The sequence below is a fragment of the Leptinotarsa decemlineata genome, unplaced genomic scaffold (genome assembly GCF_025532065.1).
Source record: "Leptinotarsa decemlineata unplaced genomic scaffold, Ldec_3_MD MMD2_tig00000035_RagTag_RagTag, whole genome shotgun sequence".
NCBI classification, from domain to species: domain Eukaryota; kingdom Metazoa; phylum Arthropoda; class Insecta; order Coleoptera; family Chrysomelidae; genus Leptinotarsa; species Leptinotarsa decemlineata.
The window spans coordinates 7720229-7747067 of NW_027412540.1; the positions used below are offsets into that span (position 1 = coordinate 7720229).

The window sequence follows — 26839 nt, forward strand, 5'->3', positions numbered from 1 at the left end:
TTATCTTATTTTTAGAATTATAACTGCTGCTTACGAATCAAGAATCAATGAAAAAAAAAACCAAATGTATCAAAAATAAAATGCATATAACCATGTTTACGTGAGCATGGGAGGGGGAGTTTACTTTTGCTGACAACAGGGATGGAGGGGGTCAATAATTGTAGTAATTATGCTCACGTAATTCTTGAACGGCACGAGTATAGTTTGAACGAATGTGAATAACATTATTATTGAATGAGGATAAGTGTTTAAATGAACAATTTTCATTAGGTCTCCGTTGATGTACTTCATATTCAAACTTTTACGATATAACTAATTTGGTTCAACTAAGAAAATAAATTGAAGATATTTGCGGAATAAAATATCATTTTGAGTGGAAAGATATTAGTTGATTATATTTTCGTCGTTTTCCACAATGAATATCAGGCAGAATCGATAAAAAATTATTTTTCTGGTTCACACCACATCGAAAACTGAGATACATTCATTGAATATCTACGTTAGGTTCAACTCGCTGTTGTCGAAACAAATTCGATAGATAGAGAAAAATGGTTTTTTCAAAATGGAAAATTTTTGAAACAAACTTGCGGCATGAATTCCATAGACGCAATTTAATGTTTACAGGGGTATCAGCCAAAAAATATTAGCTTTCTGTCAATATCTACCTCGAATTCATTGATTTCCAATGATTCTAAATTAGTTGTGTTGAAAAAAATGATGAAGAAATCAGTGGTAGGACCAAATATGAAAACCACAACAAAGTAGTTTCATATTCAAATATAAAGAGAAATTTCGTGTATGACTTATTTTAAAACCACTATCATACCTAGTTCCGTGAAAATCTTTTCAAAGTTCTTCGTGTATTGATGGTGTGGAACTGAGATAAATTCATCTTGGTTTTTGTCCTTTCTAAAAGTCGAGATTTTCTTCATTTTTAACATAAACTTCTTCTCTCTGCCTGTCATCTACAATACCCTTCGATGGGTACGGCAGACGTACAGAAAGATCCATTAAAATATAAGTATAAGGAAAATTTAGCACAATTAAAACTTGGAGGACCTGAAAAATCAGCAGTTGTCCATCATATTCTGCAACAAAACCATTCCATAGACTTCAGTTCTTTAAGATTAGTTAGACACACTGTAAAATTAATTTAAGACTAGTAGATAAGGCAATATTGTGAAATCAATTTTATATAGCTTATAATATTTCAATTATTAGTTCACCTGACTATTACATAAGGACATATTGTAAAATTAATTTATGATTAGTAGATAAGGCAATATTGTGAAATTAATTTAAGACCTCAAGACGCAGGTACCTAGAACAGGTATATATGGTATAAATAAGGATAGCTTTGTGAGTATGATAAGTTTCATCTTCCTCTTGAAGATGATCACTTGGTGATCGAAACACGTGTCGAGGTGTTAAGATTATGGTTTGGTGTTGGGAAAAATCTCCAGTTATATTCATTACTATACCAAAGATTCCAAACAGAGCATCAAACATACGGAGAACTTAGAATGACAATGTCAAGTGAAAAAATTTTGAATATTACTAGATCTCTTACCTATCATCTTCATTATATTTTAGCAGGTATGTGTAAATTTTGCAATATCAGTTTTTTATTCAATGAGTGTATATATATATATATATATATATATATATATATATATATATATATATATATATATATATATATATCATTTTTGAAACTATTATTCCAGTTTTATTAATCAACTGCAAGAATAATGTTCAATATTGTTCAAGCTACACCATTCATGAAATATACGAACTGGCTATCTAACTCTCTGTTTTGTGTGAATCTAATTGTCCGAAAACAATTGAGCTCTAGAAGAACCGCTAATTACTTTTTTTGTGAAATAATCTTTTGTCCTTAGTGTACTTTTGTTTTTCGTTCGTAAAACACAGTCACTAGCATTGTTTCGGTTGAATAGGTTTCAACTAAAGCAAATATCGTGCCCTCGTTTGTTTTATCTGAACGTAACTTTATCAATAGAAAAGAAATAGCACTTTTTTCTTCTGACAAGACAGACAATATATCGTTATACTCTAGACAATTTATTGTGCAATCGATGAAACCAATTCGAAACTGTACGTGTGGACGTCCTTCCTTTGATAGTACTTGAATATAATTTTCTACATACTCATCACGGCATTAAATGAATATTTATGAATTCTCAAGTCAGTAACATAATACCATCAGGTAGCTCATCAGAGAAGATGATAATGAATACATTCAACCCTATACATCTGATAGTTTCGAACATTAAGAAGAAGTTTAGGAATTTTTGACTCAATTTTCATTATCAAGCGTGGCAGACGACCTCTTATGAATTTTATTCATCATTGATCATCAGGGTAGTGAGTTTGAAAGCCTCTGAAATTATCTTCACAATAGCCTCCAAATCTCAAATTTCTGCGTACCTAACAGATTTGTGGAAAATTATACTTATGGGTTTGAATTTGTTCAGAAGCTTCAAAATGTATTCAAAAGGTATTCAAAAAACAGTTAATTGCGAGATTTTCACTAAACAGTTTTACAAAAACTCAACACGTGTTTCACTATACAATGGTATCTTTGGGCGTGCCTTTACTAGCTGTATTCTACATTTTCAATACTTAAAATACCTAATTTCCCAATTTGAAGTACCTACATTTCAAATACCTGAGTTTTACCTGAATTTGTAATGAATTAAATTACCTGAGCTTATGTCCCAGTTTCCACATTTGAAAAAATATTTATTAACGGTGAGTAATTCAATTCTAATTGATCATTCCGTAAATTACCCGAATTCTTGATTCTATCGATTTCTAAACATTCTACAAGATTGAGTTTTAAACTTCACTCTTCTAAATGTAATATGTCGTATTCATGATTAAACTCATGTCCTTCTGCTAAAAGGTGGTTTGCAAAATTGAAATTGGCCTTTTTATCTACAAAACTACTTCTATGCTGTTTAATTCTTTGGGAAAACGATCTTCCTGTTTGACCAATAAACAGTTTTGGGCAAGAGCCACAAGTCAGCATATATACAGCTGATCTTCGACACCAAAGTTTTGTCTTTATTGTTTTCATGTTTTGTTACAAATGTTCTCGCACATTCCAAACTATCCACGAAGTGAATGAAAAATCAACAAGCCTGTTGACCATGCGTGTGAATATAAGAGGTTTTGACTTTCATTATCTAGAAAGTCTCAACAACTGAGAAACGTATGTAATATCGACAACAACAGAAGCAAATTAGTCGGTGGAGATCTTTCAGAAGCACTGTCAGGTCACTGTAGGGCAAACAAAATCATGAAACGAGATTAACTCATCTTCAGATCATACAAAGGACGCTATCTGAAGACTAGAATCTTTAATCCAGAATGGGGTTACTTCGAACATTGAACATTGAATAACTAGGATGATGTGTCCGAAAACGCTATTTTCTGCTGAAGGATCAATGTTTCACACAATACCTGGTTATAACCGATATATACATCGAATTGTTCAAAATGTTGAATTTTGAAGAAATCCACACGAAATGTTGAGTCTGGTTGATATACGTTAGCGGTACCTGCCTATGTAGGCATTGAACTGAATACGCCTCAATTGCATGAGACCTTCCATTGCGTGTGTAAAATATCAATATATAGAAAACCTGCGCACATCAGTTTCTGAAACATAAAAGGGGTTCTCTATGAAGGAAAGGGGTTCTCGATGAAGGACTGAGTCGTATCAGGAAAGATACAAGGAAGATGATTCCTCAAAATCAGTACCATGTTTACTTACGTCAGGATGAAGACAATGGGGATGATGGACATTCTGTCCAGAAGAGAGTCATCAAATCCATGAACATACATGAACATAATACATAGCAGCCTCACAAAAATCAATGATTCCAAAAATTGCATTTACCAATGCATTGACCTAGGAGAAACCATGTGACCAATGAAAGTTTGAATCGATGGGCATAAGAACACCTAGTGAGAAGAAACCGAAAAATTGAAAATAACGAAGCATGTTTGAACATAATATCAAGGGATTTAAAGCTGATATCATTGACAGAGAGCAATTTAGGTTTGGAATGAAGCTTGTTGAAGCTATGCGCAAGTTGAATGTCGACACAGCTAGGGTTATATGGTTATCAGCATAGTATATAAATAGTGAAGTGGTATGAGAACTGAATATCACAAGAATATGATTGTGTATATTGACAATCGAAACGTCTCGAAGTAGATTGGTTGGAAGAAAACATTTGACATCTTTTCATTTTCTATTTCTCTTCCACTATTTTTGAGTTTTTATCATTTTCATATGATAGGCATCTTACTCAATGTTCAATCCACTTATCAATTCATTAGTTAGATGGTAGCCAATTGTTCATCATGAGTGGATCGATTTGCATTTACGATTACCATATACGATTTGTTCAATAAAAATTTAGAAGAATGCATTGAAGTAGTGAAGTTGCAAAATGTAAAGTGCAGAATTGAAACCTTTCTTGAAGTTTTGAGCAACCACAACAATGAAAATGCTTCATTATACATTTTCTAACAGGATATCAAACAATGTTCTAACTCGAAATAGTGGATTTTCATTACTCTACAAATAAATTATTTCAAACTTTCCTCATAATGATGTATTTCATAGCAAGTTTAGAAATTTCGAATTTTATGCGTGACTCGCAAGTAGAAACTGATGGATACCATAGTAGTTCACTAGCGTACAAGTGAAAATAGCTTTTCCGTAGTTTGGTATCTGTCGGTCTATCCTGAAATATTTATATGACCGCTTAATTCGCACAATACTCAGGATATGTGAGCTGCCTATCGGGCAGCGACAATTCACAGAAAAAAATACTATAAAACTTTGCTTTCACCCTGAAATTCTGCCTGAAAGAATAAGAAAAAATCATGTTCATTATGTCATATTTTTTCTGATCCCGCTGTGGATGCATTCAAATACATGAATTATTGAAGATACACAGTGTGTGGCACGAATATTTTCAAGAAATATTCTTTAAAAAAATGCAAAAACAGGTTGATATCGCCAATGTCGATTGACAGTTCTGTTGAATTAAAAACTCCAATAAATTTCGAAAGGGAATTTTGATTTTTGTATAGTACCTTCATTCACGATCTCACACAATTTTCACCAATCAAACTCGGCTTAGTGCAGTTCCTGAACTAGCTTGATTTTATAGGAATGGAATCTGTAAGTTTTCATAACTCGTTAGACGGTACGTTGACTTACTCCAGAAAATTTAGCAATTTCTCAAGAATTCAAAGTTGGATCTGTAGTATTCTGTCTTAAAACGACTGGTGCTACTGTTCCAGTTGCTACTGCTTTTTTAATGTACGTTTTTCATTTGTCACATATCCCGTTTGTCGAAATTTGGAAATGAGTTTCAGAACTTGATTTCAACTAATGTTTTGTTAGGGTGTTACTTTTTGAACATGTTGCTAACTGTTTTGGCACATTCATTATTGGAAAAAGTTCAATAATTTTTGCTCCATCCTTTTTTTTATATTTTGGTCATAAATAGATTTGATAAAGTTGTAATGACAGAAAAGTCACATACGGTTTTTCGTCTGAATAAAACATATGATTTCAGAAATGCTTCAAATCGCCAAAAAAACATTTCAAAAATGATGTGTAGTTACATATGGCAATGGCAGAAGATATTTTTTAATATCAACCAGTGAACTAATGGATTTTTTTATTTATTAGGTTCATACAAGGAGAATTTTGAAATTCTTCTCATATTTGTATGATTTTTAAACGATTTCATTTAGATTGCCATGTTTGTTTGGGTTAAATTTATTAATTGATTTCAAGGTCACCGGTAAATATTATCATTTACAAAACTTTGATATGATTTATCAATTCTCATTTCAACTATATTTTTGTAAACAGTTTTCATACTATTGCTTGGTACGCTAAAACATGTTTTTATTACGAAAATGACTTGCAGATTCAAGTGTTTGAAATCAATTCATCCAAACTGCGGTACTTATAAATAATAGACTAGAAATATTCATGAGGCGGGATGTAAATGTTTGATAACAGTGGAATCCGTTGGATGCACCGTGTGTAAACCAGGCTTATCCCTGTTCACCAGGAAACTATTTCATGAAAAATTACCTGTTTGGGCAGAGATGAAAGTAGTAATAACGGAATTGTAATCGCACGTTATAGTAAGATACCATCCGAGAATCATCTATCAGTAAAAAATGTTTGTCGAGTAGAATGTTGGACGTCTTCGCATTGTTTAACATATACTCATAGATTGACTTCTCATAAATGAGGAGAATTGTTGTAAGTAAAATATCTCAGTCAGTTGCCATAGATGTAAATTTGAGTATTTATTTGAAAATTATCATTCAAAAAGTTGTCATACACAATTGAGAGTGCCTGAAGTTGGAAATTCGTTTATAATATTCTTATTGGCGAAATAAGAATGTACGGCAGTGTGAATGAATATATTTCTGCAAATAGCAAAAATACAGCAGAAAAAAGTTTTCTGAATTTTCGGTTTTTCGAGGTACCATTCGAAAGTAGTCTACTCATTTTCCTCTATCCACTACCTGTTACCCTTTTCGAGATTTCCATGTTTACATTCCAAATTGACTGGCAGCAAATATCTTTTGGAACCAATTTATTTGCACATTTGGTCACGATGGAACTATTTCTACTATATCAGAAATAATAATATATTCGTGCCTTGTCATTATTGAGATACTAACTAATGCAGATACGTAAATATATTTTAATAATACAGCATGTTTATTTCCTTTGAATATTTTCTGTATGAAATGGCTCAAATATTGAGTGTTTTTTTCGAAAATTTACGTGATATTGACATTTCAATCTTTTTCACATTTGACTGTATTTTAGATATATGAAATACTGATATATTTGAAATGTGAACAGCACTTCAAAGAAATGAGTACCTACATTTCTCAGATGGGTTTGATGAATGTATCTATCTGTGAGAAGATCTTAAATGATTCGAAATATACCAGAGTCAAGAATACCTTCTATCTTTCTGTCTGAAAATACGCAAATACAATATAATACGACGTATAAAAATTGACGGTAGTTTTATATTCAAAAAGGTTTGAATCCCTTCAAAGAGAAGTTCACTTGTTACTTGAACTTCATTGTTTGATAAAGCAGATTACATTTCAAATTCCTGTGTAACAGTGTAAGTAACTACCTTGAATGTTTCTATGAAACATTATTCAACCTTGATCAGCCTGAACCATGCCAATATCCGCGTCCCCGATTGTTTTAGTAAAATTCTGCACATTTTACTTATCGTAAAGTTTTGAAAATTGTTTAGGTAGTTTTTGTTTCAATCAATCAGGAACGAACAAATTTTCCTATTTGAAATATTAGTTGAGATTCAGATATATTCCAAATGATAACTCACTCATTTGTAAGAACAATGAATGATTCGAAGTCAAATCTCCAAATATTTGTCTCCAACTCCGGAACAGAAGTTGACTCATAAAGAGAATTGTTCAATTACTGACTATAACTTTGTGATTCAATATGACTACCAGTCGAAACTCGACTCACCATAAGTCTCTTCTAGTGATGATGGGCGCAACCGCGTATCTATTGCTTAAATTAACTAACCTTGAAAACGTGTACGCCCCCCTTCTCAATGAGACACCATCTATAGAATTGGTGTCTCAATTCATGAATATCAGTAATGAATATCACCAAAGCCAAATTTCGACATCGATCGTCGAATAAAATTTATCCTATGTCTTTTTCTGCACTATCAGTGCAAAGCAACTAGTCGAAACCAGAGCCCAAAAATGAAATATTCGTGATCCAATACCAAACAGTTCTCATCATTTGTGCTAGGCTAGACCACAGAATGCTTCTGGAATATTACAACTCATGAATGTTTTAAAAAACATTTCACTATAGTCCGTTCATAATTTGTTGATAGCTCACTGCAAGTTTGACCCTCATTAGAGAACTGAAATACAGAGAGGACAGCTAATATGATATAATAACAAAAACCAAACTAAAACTGGCAGTTTAAGATGTTTTCGACTAACCCACCTTGTATCTGAAGAAATACAAAACAGCTATAAAACTTTTAATCCGATTATGTAGGAATTTTGAGTGGAAATGAGTGACCAGTGTCGTAGAGTATATGATTAAAACATTAGTTACTTTAAATAAATAAATATATTAATATTCTTAAACTGTAGGTACTGTAAACTGTATTTTTATTTTAAAAAAATTTCTTTATTTTATTCAAAAATAATAAGTTACTTGCAATTTGTAAAAGATACATTTATTTAATTAATACCTATTTTTAAATGATATAAACAACGATTACTTACAAAACTATTCAAATTCAAAATAAACAGGATCATCTTCGGAATCCGAGTCGTCTTCAGGTTAATAATTAGCGGTTGTGTCTCTACAGTCGCATCAATTATATTGTCAAGATCCCACATTTTTTGTTCTTCTTCTATTGCATGTCTTACTACATCTCGCCAATTTTGTTCTGTAATATGTTGTAAAGACTCATATAACAATTCACGTACAGCTTGTATTTTATATGACGTATTTTTTCTAGCCACATAGCACATAGCCACATTGAACTCATTTGTGCCCAAATGAGTTCAATTGGATTTAATTCGCAGTGGTAGGGTGGAAGTCTAAGGACTGTGATGTTTCGTCATTCCGCCATTTTGTCAACTACGTATTTCTTGAACTTAGATTTGTGTTGCCGGGCAATTTTTAAAAGTTCTGCTTTAACCATTCCATCTTCGTAAGGCAGGGACTTATTCCGCAGCCAGTCAATGATATCCTGTTTCTTCCACGCAGTCGTTGGAAGTCTTTCAACTAGTCGTGAATGATAAGGTGCATTATCTAATACTATAATTGAGTTTGGTGTTATATGTTCAATCATCTGCTCAAAATACTCTTCGAAAACATCAGCTGTCATCTCCTCGTGATAGTCTTTTGTGCTTTTGGATTCAAATTCCAACAAACCATGCTTAGCAAATCCTTTTTCACTGCCAATGTGAGAAACTATTAATCTACTGCCTTTACCAGAGGGTGGGGAAATACCAGTAGACCAACCTTCCATAAAGGCTTGCCTGGAGCTTGATATATTTTTATCTGTCCAAATTTATGTGAGAGTATGACCTGCGTTTACCCACGTTTCGTCCTGATAGTAAATTGGCCTCCCTTCAGCCCGAAATTCTCGTATAGATCTTAGATACTTTCTTCTCCAACATATTATCTCTTCCCGGTCAATCAAAAGTGATTTTCGGTCTGATTTCTCCCACCGGAAATTTAATTCTTTCAAAACTTGCCACAATTTGGTTCGTCCGACATGAGGCAAATCCGGGTCGTCTCTACTTCTTGTAAAAATTTGTTTAAGTTGGGTACTTCTTTTTTGTAAAAAAATTCGTGAATTTTCCTTCGAATACCATTTTTGGCAAATTCATCAATTTCAATAGGTTTTCTCCCTCTCTTTAAGTATTCGTTTGTATTTGGGTTAGCTATACCTTTTTTTTTCTTTCTGATAGGAACCTATATATTGTTGACTCTCCTACGCCCGTTATGTTGGCACAACTCTTGATTATGTTCTGAACAGTGTTTGTGGGATTCTGAGAAACCAGAGCATCGTGAACGTTCAAAACAATAGTCTTTTCTCTTGGTGAATAGACAGACTTACTGACTGTACGCAACAGTACCGGTGTAAAACTTGATGATGTTGATGATGATGACGAAGCCATCGCAAGCAATCAAACAAAACAAGCAGGAACGAAAGGTACGTATATGTTTGTAGGAATATGAAAAAAAGTTACTCACGCACTGCACAAAATTCGCAAAATAAATATTAGAGACGTTAATTACTGCCGTAGACGCCGATACGCCAACGAGCCGTAAATTAAATGCGATTAAAAAATGTACTAAACCAAAAATTATTTTCGTTCGTAACAACTTCACCCTTTCAAGGCAAGTTTCGAATATAAACTGAAGCTTTATATTTAATGAATAAACACCTCAGGAACCTCCGCCTATGATTTTACGAGTTTTACGACCGTTTTATGACTTGGGCCCTCATTTTGTGCTATCGACAAATTATGAACGGACTATAGATTGAGACAAATGGAATGATCAATGAAAGTTAGAAGTTATGTTTTTCACTCTGAATTTCTTTTCAGTATTGATCAAATAAAAATCGTAAAATCCATCCAATATATTGATGCATGGTATATCTGATTCGAGCGTATCGGACCTGATTCCTGATCTCACTCTTGTGAATAGAAACCCTCCTCCAAACTCTGGCACATTTAATCAAAACCAAGACAAAATGTGTTTGAAGTCGGTCCGACTTGAAGTTGAAATTTTCTCCGTATTCCGCTCGGATTAAACTCACAGAATTTATACAAAGATAATATGGGATAATTTGAACACGAACTTCTGTACTGTATGCTGGGATCGGAATTTATTTTCGACCTAAATGGGAGCGGTCCAGTTCTATTCATACAAACTTTTCATATTAATATGAACTTTTATGAGTTCGTGTGTGTCACGGAAAGGGAGCAAAAGTAATAAAATGGAATCCAGTTCTCTATGGAGGGACTTTTCATTTTATAGGCCTTGGGGGATACTCGCAAACTGAACAGTCCAACAGTTGAGAAGAATTTCATTCATTCACACTGAATATTCGTGAATTTCGGCAAGGTGGATATAATGAAATATTTTATAGAAGTCGAACTGAATTAAATCCACAAATATCGAAAAGGATGGATAATCACTCCAGGATATATGCTGAGATCATGGTTGAATTTTCAAACAATAATTGTATTCGTAAATATTATACAGGACTATCCAAATTCGTTTTTGTACTTGGGGATCTCGTAAACGATGAAAGATAGAGTGTCTGTTGAATTGTGGCAAAGTTGCGTCTTTCAGAGACCTATGTAAAAAAATCGAATATAGCTGAAGATATACAGGAAAAACAAAAAATCCCAAAATATTTTTTTGTCTATATCATCTTTATTCGTAGACATATTGAAAATCTGTCCACATTTTGCTACTGGCACTTGATGTGGGCTATCAGAATATGTTCAATAATTTTTTATACAGGGTGTATTATACAGGTGCGTATTCTAGAGACCTATTCAATGATGTAAAAAAATCGAATATAGTTCTTTTGGATCTGGAGATATACAGGAAAACCCAAAAAAATCCCATATTATTTTTTTGCCTGTATCTTCTCTATTAGCAGACATATTGAAAATCTGTCCACAGAATATGTCCATGAATCTTTCATATAGGGTGTCATCTGACTTGGGCCACCCCCATCTTTGAATTTTTAAATGCGGACCTGTATCTTTTATTGTAATTTTTGTATCGTCGACGTTCACTTCATATTGAGAAATTAAATAAAATTTTATATTTCGGGATGTTTCGGTATTATTCGATTATAATTGTGTGAATGTTGTCACAAAGTGTTCTGGCGATGTATTGTATCTATTGGAGCCTCTGGCGACACCCTGTATTTCATTTTATGAGAGAGTACATTGGCAGATCAGGTTGGCTGCAGGTTTTTCCGGGTTTTCCTGAAGCTGAAAAAGCAAATGCGCCACTGGAATCAATGAAGTCGCCCCGGAGCGCCAATTAATTTTTATTGTTGTTTTTATTTTTATTATTGTGTGAATTATTCCCTTTCAAATTACGGTCCTGAAAATTGGTTGACTGAGTTGAATAAAAAGACAATAGCAAATTCCACGTATCCCAATGTACCGTAGAGTTTTTAGAGTTTTTTTTCATTTTTAGGTACCTATTCATATTCTTTCCATTACTCTAAGCGTTTTCTACAATGAATTCCGAATAAGAAAACCTTCTATGATTATTTGAAACATATCTACATCAAAAATATATTATATGTATTTTAATAAGCAGAAAAAAAATTGCAATAATAACATCCGAAACGAACACTATAATTGTAATGAAAATTAAAATGAAGTTATTTATATACGCAAAAAAATTAATGGCACAATAAATGTTCGAATTGGAGTCCTTTCATTTCGAGACATTTTTGAATTCGGTTTTTCATATCATTTATTGCCCTTAATACACTTATTTGCTGCATTGTTGCGAAATCCTTTAAAATCCTCAATCTCGAGTCTTCCACATTTTCTATCTCCCTGCCAGTGTAAATCCTATTTTCCGATGTTCCCCATAGAAAATAATCCAAAATAGTAAGATCTGGTGATCTTGCAGGCCATCTCATTGGCCCATTATTTGTCTCGAAATGGAAGGACTCCAATTCGAACATTTATTGCGCCATTAATTTTTTTGTGTATATAAATTACTTCATTTCAATTTTCATTACAATTATAGTGTTCGTTTCGGATGTTATTATTGCTATCATTTCTTTTTCTGCTTCTCAAAATACATATAATATATTGTTGTTGTAGATATGTTTCAGATAATCATAAAAGGTTTTCTTATTCAAAGTTCATTGTAGAAAACGCTCAGAGCAATGGAAATATGAATAAATATGAATAGGTACCTAAAAATGAAATGAAAAAATTGAAAAATCTACGGAACACCAATTTCCTGGGCCGTAATTTCAAAGGGAATAATTCATCCAATTATAATCAAATATTACCTACCGAAACATTCCGAAATATAAAATAAAATTTAATTTCTCAGTACGAAGTGAAAGTCTACAGGTCTACAGGTCCGTATTTGAAAATTCAAAGATGGGGTGGCCCAAGTCAGATGACACCCTATATGAAAGATTCATGGACATATTCTGTGGACAGATTTTCAATATGTCTGCTAATAGAGAAGATACAGGCAAAAAAATAATATGGGATATTTTTGGGTTTTCCTGTATATCTCCAGATCCAAAAGAAGTATATTCGATTTTTTTACATCATTGAATAGGACTCTAGAATACGCAACTTTGCCACAAACTAACCGACACTATCTCTCATGGTTTACGAGATCCCCATGTACAGAAACGAATTAGAATAGCCCTTTATATTGGGATGATGATACTGCGATCACTGAAAAAATTCTCCTGATGAGATGTCATATGTTACGTTGTTTCATTAAATATATTTGAATTCAGGCTGAACGACTAAACTTTTGAGGTTTCAAATAGAGTCCAAGTCCTTTACGGCAAGGATTCAAGTGGATATCACTTCCTGTTTTACCTAGAGCAATTGCTTCCATGTATTTATTATTTCGATTTGCCTCACTCAACTGTTTCCTACTCGGTCTTGCTGCTTGAACTACTTTCGTTATACCAGCTGTAGCACCGGCTAAACTACCTAGCGCTCATAAACCAGCAAAAACCAACGAAAGGTTTTCAATATCAAACAAAAGTTACCGCCAGTAGAACGTTACGAAAATACTATCGATTCCCCAAATTTAAATGCAAATTGCAATAATTCATCAGCAGTACTACGAGAATTCATGTAAATAAATGAAGTGCATCACAAGAGTCGATAGCCAAGCGGTTCGGCATGGGTGCTTTGTTCACTCTCTCGAATTGACTGCCGTGTTGGTCGGTGGTTCAAGCCCTAGTCTGAACGATCGATCTTCACTTGCTATCGTCCAACCCGTGTTAGGAATCACACGTTAAAAGGTAAGACCTCGTTAATCCTTAGCTCGCACAAGTTTCGACTTCTGAGGGTTGTCGTTCGTAGAGGTGCGACAGCTGGTTAACGGAAAAACAGATTTTAAACAGATTTTTAAACTCTTTTATGTATTGAGCATTTCATAATCACGATAAAACAATCGTGGGTCAAAACAACCAGTAAGTAGATGCATTATCGTGATACAAAAACCATGAATCATTTTTCCACAAAACCGGACGTTTCCTCCGTATTGCTCGTCGCAAGCGGCGCATAACATAAGAAAATACTCCTTATTGACAGTAGCACCATGTAATCGAAGAAGACAGTGACCAAGACCTTACATTTGATCGAACTTTGCGAGTATCTATATTTGAGCTCTCCTGTGCTCATCCATTGGAACGATTGGACTTTGGTTTCGATATCATAACCATATGACATCTCTGCCACACTCTTCGTGTCCGAAATTTCCGAAATAATTGCATAGCATGAGACCACAATTTTCTTCACTTAATAAACATTTTCATCTTTCGCTGATGTGCTGGAGCGTTCATGGCAAGCGTAGTCATTCAAATGTTTTTGACATTCTGTGAAAAGCTTCTACCACTTGTGAACATTTTGCTGATTCGGAGTAAAACCACCGTATGCCACAGTCAATATTTCAAGAATTTTTGAGTTCCATTCTTTACACAAAATTCATTCCAAATTCTTCGATCAATTGTTCTCGATAGCAGAAAATCAACGAACACGCAAAACACTTCTTGAATTTTATGCCTGTCACCAACAAAGTAAACATACTAAACAGCTAAAACTGTAAACATATGTTGTAGACGAGTGTACTAATATAAAAAAAAATAAATAAAAAATCACCAATCAAATACATGTATCCCGCGAAATTTGAACATTCACCATATTTGTTGAACAATCCACGTATAATAAATGAATATAATGAATTTTGTGGTATGATGTTAGCTAGAGAAAGAAGTATTATAGTCGAATTTCGCTCCAGAAAATCTATCAATCTATCTTTACGTACGTAGTCTTGTCTATAGACAAGACAAGATTCAATTCTTACTGTACTCTTACAAAGTTTGAAACATAATGCATGAATTTTACAAAATGGCAATGTTCCACATCGGTAGTTAGAGAAGAGGTTTCAGATTTCCTTATTGTAGGGATAAATAAAAGTTTGGATTAACATAGGTAGGATATATCATAATAGCGGGTAATTCCCCAAGTAGGGAATACAAGGAACAATTAAGGAATCAAAAATCTAGCTATTATATTTGTAGCTTACAATATTTGGGTGAAATATTCCTAGACTCAAATAAACGGGTTGCTTGAGAAAATATATTCAAGAATATTGAATTTAATTAGGATAAGTGGATTAGAAAAGATCCGTACATTTGAGCACCGTTATCATGCCTTAGCCATCGTATCCACTAGATTCAATTCCAAAGTTGAAGAGAACCATAAAAAGACGTCGTTTTGCGACGATTGAGGAGATAAAAGCCAAATTGCTGCTCGAAGACATACCAAAAATTGCATATTAGAACTGCTTCGAGGATTGGAAAAAAAGCTGGAACAATAACAGATTTGGTTCATTTAATCAAAAATCAATGAAAAAAATTTCATTCTCTGTCTAAAAATTGGAATGAAATCAAAAACTAGTTCATTCCTCAACAAAACAAAAAAAATTACTGCTATTGAAAAATATACTAGTAGGAAATTCTTTTCCAGAAAAATTACTCAACAAAATTATTTTTACTACTGTCAGTAAGAGTCAGTGAGAGTCAGTAAGTACAAATGAAAATTCTCATAGTCAGATAGAAGACAGGATGAAATATTTTTCTTTTCTGATATTGGGAAATAATCAAAGTTGAAGTTATTTGAAGTACCAAAACACATTGAAAGATTCTACACCTGATTTGAAAAAATTAAACGATGTTTACAATATACTAGAAAAAAATTGTGATTGACATTATATTGGAACAAAGTCCAGAACATTATTAAGCATAATAACTTCACACAAAATTCATACATACTTTCGGATATACCAAAAGTTGGTAACAACTTTCCTGATTCGAATGTAATACCCTATAGACGTATACATACTTTATTTGGCTACATTCATGTAAGAGTAAAATTGTATCAAGGCTTATTACAAAAATTGTATTCAAATAGATATTATATTTATATTTGGAAAAAAAAATCACAGGGTCAGTTGAAAACACTATGATATACAGCATGAATAATCAAACACATCAAAACATTAATAACTCCAGAAGCGATTAATATATTGAAAAAGAAACTTGAGTTGATAAGAACTGTTTCACACTTTGATTGAAACAATTGGGGGACAAAGATTCAACTTCCCTAGGCAAGTGATTATAACGAATTATATTGGGAGAGTTATTATTCATAGCTTTATTCAACCTGTGTCTTATAAATCTAATTTAATCTGTATGTGGTTGTCATGAAAATTTGAATTGAGTGAATATTTATGAATATACTAGTTGTTGCCCGCGGCTTCGCCCGCCTAGAATTTGGTAGTTGTAGTACTAATTAGTACTATGTTGCTGTATGACTGCTGTTCCAATGTTTTGACAGAATCAAAATCAACGACAGGATTATACAGATAACTTAATGAAATATTCAACACATTTTTGAGAGATGATTTGCAATTTTTTTCAATTACCAGCACAAACAATAGATGACATGAATAACAAATACAAAAAAGCTGAGTTCCACCCTGGAATTTCCACGGCCACAGTTATTTCCAGGTTGACAAATGATGTGTGTACGCTCTCTCTACATTTTATTGCTCAGAATCCATCTGTGGACCTACTCCTACTAGGAGTAGGTCCTAAACAAGAAATTATACTTCTCTCTCTCTCTAGAAACAGCGACGGATCCTAGTACATGGATGGCTACGCCATCTATGCTTCTGCCGACTCTGTCTTTTTTATAAAAGACATAGTTCAGGATCGCTATAGTGTTTCTTTGCAAGTGGGTCTCTTGCAGGATCATAATATCCACGTCGTTTTCTGTCAGGAAGTTCTCTACATCAAGTTTCTTCCTGAGTAATCCGTTGGTATTCCAGGTGACTCTCTTCAGAGAATCAGGTACTATATGGCGTTCAGCCATTTAGTACCTTAGTTCAGCTATTATCTTTTTTTATGCGGGAGATTGACAAGATGTCGAATCCTCCTTTGATATCCTTGATGTCCAGGAATTCTGGGACATCACGAAAGATAACCCTGAGGGGTTCTCCGTCAGCCATACTATAAGTATGATGAGGAATTTTTACCCTTTCAAGTAGTGCCATCATATTCCTGTAATCAGGAGTGCTTGCTGGCTATACTTTGCCATCGGTCGTGTTGATGGCCTTTTTGAATCCGATTTTTTCTCGGATGGCCTGCTCTCTGAATCGAGTTCAGCTATCTTTCTGTCTGATGGTGATAGGCGGAGGATTTGGAGTTTGTTGAGATACATATGTGGTTGCAGGTATCGGTACATTTTGAACCTTAATCACTTGGGGTACCTGTGTTGAGATACTCGGCCTAGCCTCCTCTGTGGGAGGCTAGGCCGAGGCCGGAAGCATTTTCCAATTCCGGCTGTTTTGGCTTCCTTGGTTTTTCCTTGCGCTGTTCGATTTCATCGTACAGTCGAGGGCGTGCCTCTAGTCTTGCTTGGACTAGTTCGAACAATTTTTTGATGTCTGCCCTACTATGGGCCAGAATCAAGGTAGCCAGTTCCTCCATACCGGCTAATAGCATATCTTCAGTATTGATCTTCTTAAACGCAATGAACAGTTCTCATAATGATATAAATAAGCAAATCACAACGTCAGCACTTCTGCACTCCGCAGAAAATCAACTAGCACATGTTGAATATTCTCACTTGGCATTCGCTTCGATTTGTCTTCACTTGAAATATCACTTCACTTCTAGTATCTCTACGAGATCTCAACTCTGAAATGTGTGTGTCACAACCAAACAAATATAATTCCATCTAGTGATAGAAGCTCTCTGCAATTGAATCAGTGGGATGTCCACTGCATCACCTGCAAACAGAGCCAGGAAACAACTCCATTATTCCTACTCCCACCCCGGAGTATGCTTGTGGAGTTGTTTCCTGGCTCTGTCTGCAGGTGGCACAGTGGACATCCCACCGTATCAACTGCAGAGTGCTTCTATGACTAGCTGGAACTATATTTGTTTGATCGTGATACTCAGACGGTTCACACTGTTCTGAAGAGACCATGCCCGGTACTGATGATGGGTCAGTCACCCCGAAACCTGTCTATCAGTTGGTCAGATCGAGGAAATGAAATTAATTTCTGCTTTTCATAGTGAGAAATAACTTGCGACGAGTCTTCCAAGTCGAAGACGTTGCCCAGGTACCTGATGGTTTTACTTCAACTCTCTCCGCGGCATTAGTTGGGTTAGTTGTTGTTTTTCCATTGGGTATCTACCACACGTACCTACAAAGTCGTAAGTCTGTATGAGAGGAATGAGGTAACCTGTAGCATGTCATAATGCACCTCTCCGGAATATTAACCTATATATATATATATATATATATATATATATATATATATATATATATATATATATATATATATATATATATATATATATATATATATATATAAATATATATATATATATATATATATATAGCCTATTGCCTATTGGGCATCGTCAGTACTGGGTAGGCGGTCCTCGATTGAAGACAAAATGAGAAAAAATCAAGAAAGTACTTGTCTACCGGTGGCTCTTAAATTGAAATCAATATGGGAATGATCAAAAAGTACTTATCTATTTATGTTTTGATTTTCATGGAATTATTTTCCAGCACCAATTGCTTGACCGGCTTGATCCTCTTACGCTAAATGCACACGGCCGGTTTTATACCGGTGTGGAACACCAGAAAGGAGCCTTTGCAATTCCAGCGACATAATTCTGCCAAGACGTATTGATGTCCATTTCAACCCCCAACAAACTTAACGAAGCAGAAAGCAGAATTGTCTGTCCTGACATTATTATGAAATACAGAATCTTTTAAACTTTAGCTTTTCATGACTTGATTACATTTGTGTTATCACTGGAATGATCAAAATCAATACATACATATGTGTTTTATGCAATTAATTCTCGAAACATCAATTCTAGACATAAGACAACTCTACTTTCTCAAAACTATAATAAGACAACATAATAATAGACATGAATTAAGGATAATAGAACACCAATATGAAACTCGACAAAAAAATAATTCATATGTCCCGAATTCAAGGAAAAACATCCTACAAAGGTCTTACTCATACCTAGCTCCTCGGTTATATAATCTCGTCCCACATCATATAAAAAATATCAGGAGTGATAATTCATTTGAGAACAAACTCAAAACCTGGGTCTTAGGCTTGCCAAGGCTTCAGATACACCAACACGTTGATATGAAAAATGTTTACTATCATAGTGACATGTATAGAAACTGATTCACATATTCATACAAGAAGATTGATGATATAATTAAAATAATATGTCTGATATAATTTTAAAACGTCTTACCTTTTATTTATTTACTCATACCACTTTATATTTCAAATTTTAAATTGTATTTATTAGTATTCAAATTTTAAATTGTATTCATTAGTATTCAAATTTCTGCAGACCCCACGCACAGGTATATCCTTCTGTGGGAATTCTATATTCATTTGGAAATTGACTCGTACAATTTGTATCATTGAACAATGTATTTTTGCCAAAAAAAAAATCTGAAATTATACTAAGTAACTAACAAATTCGCACAAGGAATTATTATAATATAGATTCAGCATTTGAATCAACAAAGTATTCTCTATTGTGTATTTGTGTATTTGATATATATTTGTTCCCAATATTCAAAATCCAACAACAAAAATCTCGATAAGTAGATTTGGAACTTGTAAAATGATTCTATTGAAAACACTTTTTCCACACCGGAACAAAAATAAGGTCTATCGACGCGCGTTCCGGTGACTAAGTTAGCATCATCAGAAGATTACTAATACTGAAATTTTCGACATATTAGTGTTTTATATAAATGTGTTACCCACCGCTGTTCTATGAACACCGACAAAGGTTTTTTTCTAATAGTCCTTTGTTTGATCTTGTACGTAGTAATCCCAGATAGAAACCAGGTGAAATTAGGCACAAATTTGGATGACTATTAGGTATGGTAATGAGTATAGGTTAGTACACATACATATAAAAACACTAACGTACCGCATATTTTGGTTTCATAGTCTATATCAGGAGTAAGGTATAGTAAATTTTCAGAACGCAAAAACCTCATACATAGATACACATTTATTGAAATATCTACCAATGTACAAATTCAGTCAAGATCACCTTGAATTGTTTTTCAGAAACATAAGATATTATGGGGGTGCAATAATAATCCAACCGCGGGACAGTTCAAAGGTATATAAAGGAAAATTGTCAGCCATTTAGAATTGAGAGATAGTTTTAGATAAAATTGTATACCTTTCCAACAAATATCTATATAAGATTGTTCATCTACCGCACAACGAATAAATAAGACTACAAATGAAATTAAATTTAATTAAGACATAAAAGATTCTAGATAGTTGAAGTTGCCAAGCAGTTATTATTTATATAGCGGAATTTGTCGTAAAATGCTCTTGAAACTTTTAACATTGTCATCAGTGCATTGACAGCTTGTTTTCTAATAAAAACTAATTTTGAAGAAACAAAAAGATAGATTCATGATGAATTGAATAATTTCAAAGGACAATAAATCGAATGTAAAACCTATTTTCACCATTTACTTCAGACATGTGTCACTTCGAATTGAATGAAGGTGTTATTGTCTCAATATGATTTTCATCAACATTCATAACTATTCAAACGATCCTATATTTGTATTTTAATTTAATGTGAGTACGGATCTGCCCTCGGCGCCGATAACCCTTACTGCAGTAAGTAAGTTTCATATACCTTTTTATTATCTATATTATAACTTTGATTCTGACTAATTAGCCACAAGTTCCATTTACGGTAGATTCAGAAGTGAATCGAATCAGTAATCAGTATTTACTCGTTAATATTGAAAATAATAATTCAGTAATTTTCTACTTTCTCAACATGTTTTCTTTATTCCATTCATTTATAAATTTTGAAAAAATACCTGTGTACTCCCCATTAATACTAACTTTCCTTTAATGTTGTTGTTAATCGAACCTTTTTTTTCAATAAATAAACGGTTCAAAGTAAAGCTTGCTATCTCTTTCTACCGACAAATCATCATAATCTTTTCAAAAACACGGCATAATTTAATATCCAAGTCATTTAGTGTAGTACAGGACGAAATCCAAAAGACCTGGAGGTTTTCCAGTTTGAATGTATAAAAATAAACTGGTTGCGCCCTTATCATTTTTTGTTTTGTTTTTGCCGTTACAATGCAACTTTCATTTTTTACTATAGTAAACATTTACAAACTATCGTGAGGTTATCTGAAATCTTCCTTGTTGTTGTCAGTGTTGTATTTTTTCAGCTTTTAGAAAGACGGGATTTTTAATAGTTAAGAATAAATTCACTTTATCCATCTCAAACGGTAATCGTGTGGAAGCGCTGACAATCAGCTTGAACTTCTTCAGTATTTCGACAAGAGCTATTTGTATCAACAAGAATCCAATACGCTGACCTGAAAAATATTCCGAATTAGATCTCACTCTCGAAACGAAAAATGGTTACTTTGCCAATAAATAAAATTCAGTTTGTAGCAATAAGTAACAAGTTATTCGAGAGAATATTACTGTTTTATCCCAACACCAAACCGTTATTTTAACACCTCGACACGTATTTCGATCACCAAGTGATCATCTTCAAGGGGAAGATTTTGAAATAAATCCACATATAATGTTGTATTCCATATATATGTATACTTATATTTTGTATTGTAACTTGTATTTCATTGTTATTTCTATTCTTGTATTATTTCTCTCTCGCAAACAAGGAGAATTCTACACTCGTGTGTTTAACCTGATATATTTACTCATTGTAAAACTCACTATATTGTTCGAAATGGTACATGAATATTATTATTATTATTATTATTTTTCACCGTAGTATGTGCTGGTCAGGCCCTATCCCCCGAAGCCTCGATACATTCAGGAGGGCGCGCCAGCGTTATCAACCAACGACCACTCCCCACAACGTGGGGTAAGTGATCATTGGGTTCGAGAATCATGAACCCTGAGCAAGCACAGTGAGCCAAGAATAACAGCCTTCTTCAACTGTCTAGCTAAAATTTCTCCCTCAGTGCGGCAAGCCGGTATGATTTCAAGATTCGAAGGACTCCAGTAATCAGAACAACCATATTGACAGGGTGATCTGGATAGAGTCTGCGAAGTTCGAAGAGAAAATCTTGATATTTTACATCTTGATGATGATATTTACATCTTGATCTACATAAGGCTTATCATCTTGTATGAGCCTGAGAGTGGGAAACGAAAAGTTCCAATAAATTCGGCACTTCTCGTTCCCCACAACGGATTCAATATTCCCCGGAGCGTAGGGCAACACCGGTGTCTCGTCAATACCTTGAGAGTGCCTTAGATGGTAATATAGCACTTTAGGGCCTCGTTATGTCGATGGATATAGGCCGAGACTGTATATGCTGGACATGTTGATAGCAAATGCATTAGAGTCTCGGACGCCTCTTGGCAGGCCTTGCATCTTGTGTCAGGAACCTCTATACCCATCACGCGAATGTGGTGGACTGAGTTGTTGAATACACCTTCCTGGAAAGTCATGATGAACCCCTCAGTTTCTTACCTCAGCTCACCAATGCCAAGGTCTTCAATGTTATTGAAGAAGACCTCATGCATTGGCTTATTTTGGTGTTTTCGCAGAAGTCTGGTAATCTCTGCGGCTTTTATATTTTGCTGAACGGGTTTCAACTCGGTGACAGAGTTGCAATCACCTCGTTCACTGTCGAAAACTAAACCAAGTTCCTAGGCTGCTCGGGCAGCATTATTAAACGAAAATGCTCCAATTCCTGATCTATCATGGTCGCGGACCATGCAGAGAAAGGGATCCGAACACTTGACTTCAAATGCTACATCCAGCAGCATTCTGTCTTCTGTCATGTAGCCACTCCAAATGGCTTTCTTGTTGTCGGGGGAAGTACAATCGTGGAACGGCATAATTTTTCGGGTCTTTACGACGAGTTGATACAGGTCCTCTCGAGTCCACTTCACTACTCCAAACGAGTAGAGTAAGATTGGAACGGCAAGCATATTTATTGCAGCAACTTTATTCTTCCCCGACAGTTCCGATGACCAGATCTGTCGAAGTTTTGTGCTGATACTTGTGGCGTTGTAAGTGGCGTTGTTCCACCCCGAAATTTGTATACGTCTGTCAAGCATTCAAATGGTGTGGGATGCTTCCATCTGCTAGCTGCACATTCTCTTCGTAGTCCCCGCATCGTTTTCTTTTGCGGACGATGCGGGGACTACGGAGTAGTTCACAATGAACTGATTATTTCACCTATTATCAATCCACTTCAATTTCAGATCACAATAATTTGTTTTCTTTACATATTTGCTTTCTCACAAATATTTCGGTCCAATCATTTTTAGTATAATATATCCAATAATTTCAACATTGAGTTTTATTTCATTTGCTCTTTCATAGATTTCCAACCAGTTCACTCCATTTCAGTCAATGAAATGGAGTGAAACATTGTCGAACCTTTTTTGAATGAACTTATAAGAACCATTCATACGCACACCATTTAGTAGGTGAAAATCGGTCCAGCCGACAAAGTGCACCTAGTTCTTCTCTTTCATTTGCAATTCAAAGCCAAATTTCTCAAAGACGCGCAGTTTGCTTTTGAGGGGGACTTCTGTCTTAAACCCGTATATTCAACGTCCTAGCGAGGGAGTGTCACTATCCAAATATTTTAAATGAAAAGAGTTATCGAGTAATATGTCATAAGAAAAGGCACACAACTATCTTTCTACTAATACCCTATTCATCAAAATGTACTCAAACAGAAACGATTTCGAAAACATTCCCCCAAAAAGTTGGGTATTGACCTAAACTACCAATAAGTTGTAGTTGTTAGAAATAAAAAAATTCACAATTAGCGGCAGGTTTCGATGTTGGTTACTGGTAACGGTGCTTTGTAGAAAAAGAGTGAACAAGTTGTTGAATCGATTTATTGAAACTTTACTTCAATAAGTGTTGAAAATATGATCCAAAATGTACTCTTTTCAATGATACACTATCGAATGGAATTTACTAAAATAGTCAATGCCAAAGCGGTTTCGAGAACATTAACCCGATAATTTTGGTATTCATGAAAAACACGAATGAGTTTTGGGTATTATGATTCAGAATAACTACAATCATTCCTCAATTAGCTAATTTTATCGAAAGTGAGATCACAATGTTGCAATGTTTTATCGTAATTGAATCTTCCATTTTTCAAGAAAAACTGCAGGTAACTGTAGAAAAATTATCAACGCAAACGATTATTCCAGTCTCGTCAGTGATTCAGTTTGATTGCTTTCGAAATAATCGAGATTCCACTGTAAAACATAGTTAATTCCAATCAATTTTCGAAAAAATAATTGTATTAGACTGGCTTATTTCATCAGTTCGTACTTCCATTGTCTAATATAATATAAATTGATTTGAAATCCCTGAAAAAAATTAAAAAGGATAACCGAAAATAACAATTTCATTAAACAAAATACTGATATTACAAAGAAATAACATACAAGCTACAACCATAAAAAAATAAAAAATATTTTTTTAACTTTTATTATTTTATTTTTTTATTTTTTATGGTTGTAGCTTGTATGTTATTTCTTTGTAATTTCAGTAAAATTGTTATTTTTGGTTGATATTTTTTATTTTTTTCAGGGAATTCAAATCAATTTATATTATATTAGACAATGGAAGTCCGAACTGATGAAATACACCACGAAACATTGTCAACCACCTTCTTCAAACTGGCTTGTTCAAGGACAGTCATTCTAATTAAGATGTGATTTATTCGTATGTTGTCAAGTTAGTTAGAAAGTTTGTCGATGGCAGATTTGTCACCAACCGCAGGACTCCATCAGAAATGAAGCTGTGGAAGTTGTTGTTTTGGGGCGTATTCATTTGGATCACACTTAAAGTACCCATTATCTGTCTGGAGCCTGGAGGGTATCCCGTTTGTCTACGATTCGTATTTAAATAGCGAAAAATTTTCATTTATACAAAATCAAATTAGTATAGGAAATAAATAGAATGATCCTGGTAGAAGACTGCAATCTTGTGAATAAATGAGTTAGCAGGTACCTGCTAGCATATCAGGCAGTCATATCATAGGTCACTGAAAATTCGACTGCAATTATAATGTTAACTGGCGTCATTTGCAGGAGGTGAAGGCTAGCTGAATGGCTTGGCAGGTTACTTGACTCATCACCTTTAGACTTTTTTTTGGGGGACACTTTAAATGCAGCTGTTTTCTACGAAGCCCAAGTTCAAAGAGAACGTTTGCCAAGAAATTATAGCAGAGTGCAGAAGCATAACATCTGATATGCCACAAAATGTTGAAAATAGATTCGAACAAAATCTATATTTTTGTATGGAAGCAAATGGATAAAATTTTCAATACTTGATGAAGTAACGTTTCAAATGAATCAATTCAACAGTTTGTTAACACATTTTCCACAAAGCACCCTCACATTGAAACGTACCACTAATTGTGAATGTTTTGATTCATAATAACTACAACTCATTTATATTCATCGTTACTTCCCAATTAATTGGATTATTGTTCTCAAAGCCATTTTCTCATTGAACGAGTGAATCTTAATGAATATGATATCATCAAAAAGATTATTTCGTGCCTTGCCTCATGGTATATCACTTAACCTCACTTTCCATTAAATATTTTAGGGTTGATAAAAATTGGTGAGTTATATTAAAGAAGAAAGTAATACAAATCATGAAATTATGAAACAAAAAAAATTAATTGGCGCTCCGTAACTTCATTGATTCCAGTGGTGCATTTGCTTTTCATCAGCAAGAAATCCCGGAAAAACCCGCAGCACCACATCATCTGAAGATCCTGATCTACCAATGTCCTCTCTTTTATGAGGCTTCAATGAATTCAAGACATTGCCAGATCACTTAGTGACACGACTATCATCAAACTCAAACAAGTTCGTTTCGTCTCTGACCAATGCGTAATAATGACAAGATTCAATGCCAGAACCACAGTGTACAATGAATGCATGAAGATTATGATAGTGGTCTGCCAGATTAAAGTGTTCATCTATTTCGAACCTCCGTAAGAGTTTGGTATAGCACCCCCTGCTGGAAAGTTGAATTAGGAACAAAAAAGAAAAGCTTAAATACTCTATCAAGTGACTGATCGTTACCTCTTTGTCTAAGTCCTTGTGCACGATAATTTGAAAAATGGCTTTCAGTGCGGATTTGAGTGAACTGATGAGGTGATCTTTCCATGTACCAATATTTATCGCAAGAGTATTGGTACATGGAATGATTCTTTGCCCCCTGGGTATCAGTCGAAAACGAGAGTTTCAAATATACTGAAATGTTTTAAAATAATCCAATATGCACGTGAAAAATTCATAAATCTTATCATCTTGTGATTTATTCATATTTGCATGCAGAAGTCCGTGAATTTTACTATATCTGATGAAGGTGTCATAATAACACCAATTTTACATATCAAGTCGGGAAAACAACTAACCTATACAACTCCTCGGCCCCATACCGAAGGGAAGGTACGTATATGGTTGGATATTATGTTTATTTTCTGCACTAAATCTATCGGGATCAAATTTTTCCGGATTCGGGTAGTTTCTGGAATCTCTATGAAGTCCAAATATTGGAATTGTTATACTTATATGTTTCTCTATCATCAAGTCAGTACCATCGATTTTATAATTCTTCATACACCTCCTTTCCAAACTTGTTATCGGTGGATATAACCTAAGAGATTCTGAAATAAAAAATCACAGAGACGTATAGTATACTATGAATGAATATTCATGAGTAAATAGTGATGGTATCAATTAATCTCTTTAAAAATGAGTTTAGAGATAAAAATTGTCAACAGAAAGGTTATGAACCCTTAACTATTC

At 34.2% G+C, this 26839-nt stretch overlaps 1 protein-coding gene across 1 annotated transcript in view; it reads right to left on the bottom strand.

The window, feature by feature from the left end:
• Positions 1-21190: 21190 nt before the first annotated feature.
• LOC111508879 (cytochrome P450 6a2) overlaps positions 21191-26839 on the bottom strand; it is a 45588-nt gene continuing 39939 nt past the window's right edge. Inside the window, exons 7-8 of the mRNA XM_023164504.2 lie at positions 26446-26697; positions 21191-21369 (exon numbers count right to left, since the gene is read on the bottom strand). Of these exons, the coding sequence (XP_023020272.2) occupies positions 21200-21369; positions 26446-26697 (422 nt within the window). The 3' untranslated portion in view covers positions 21191-21199. The remainder of the gene's footprint in view (positions 21370-26445; positions 26698-26839) is intronic.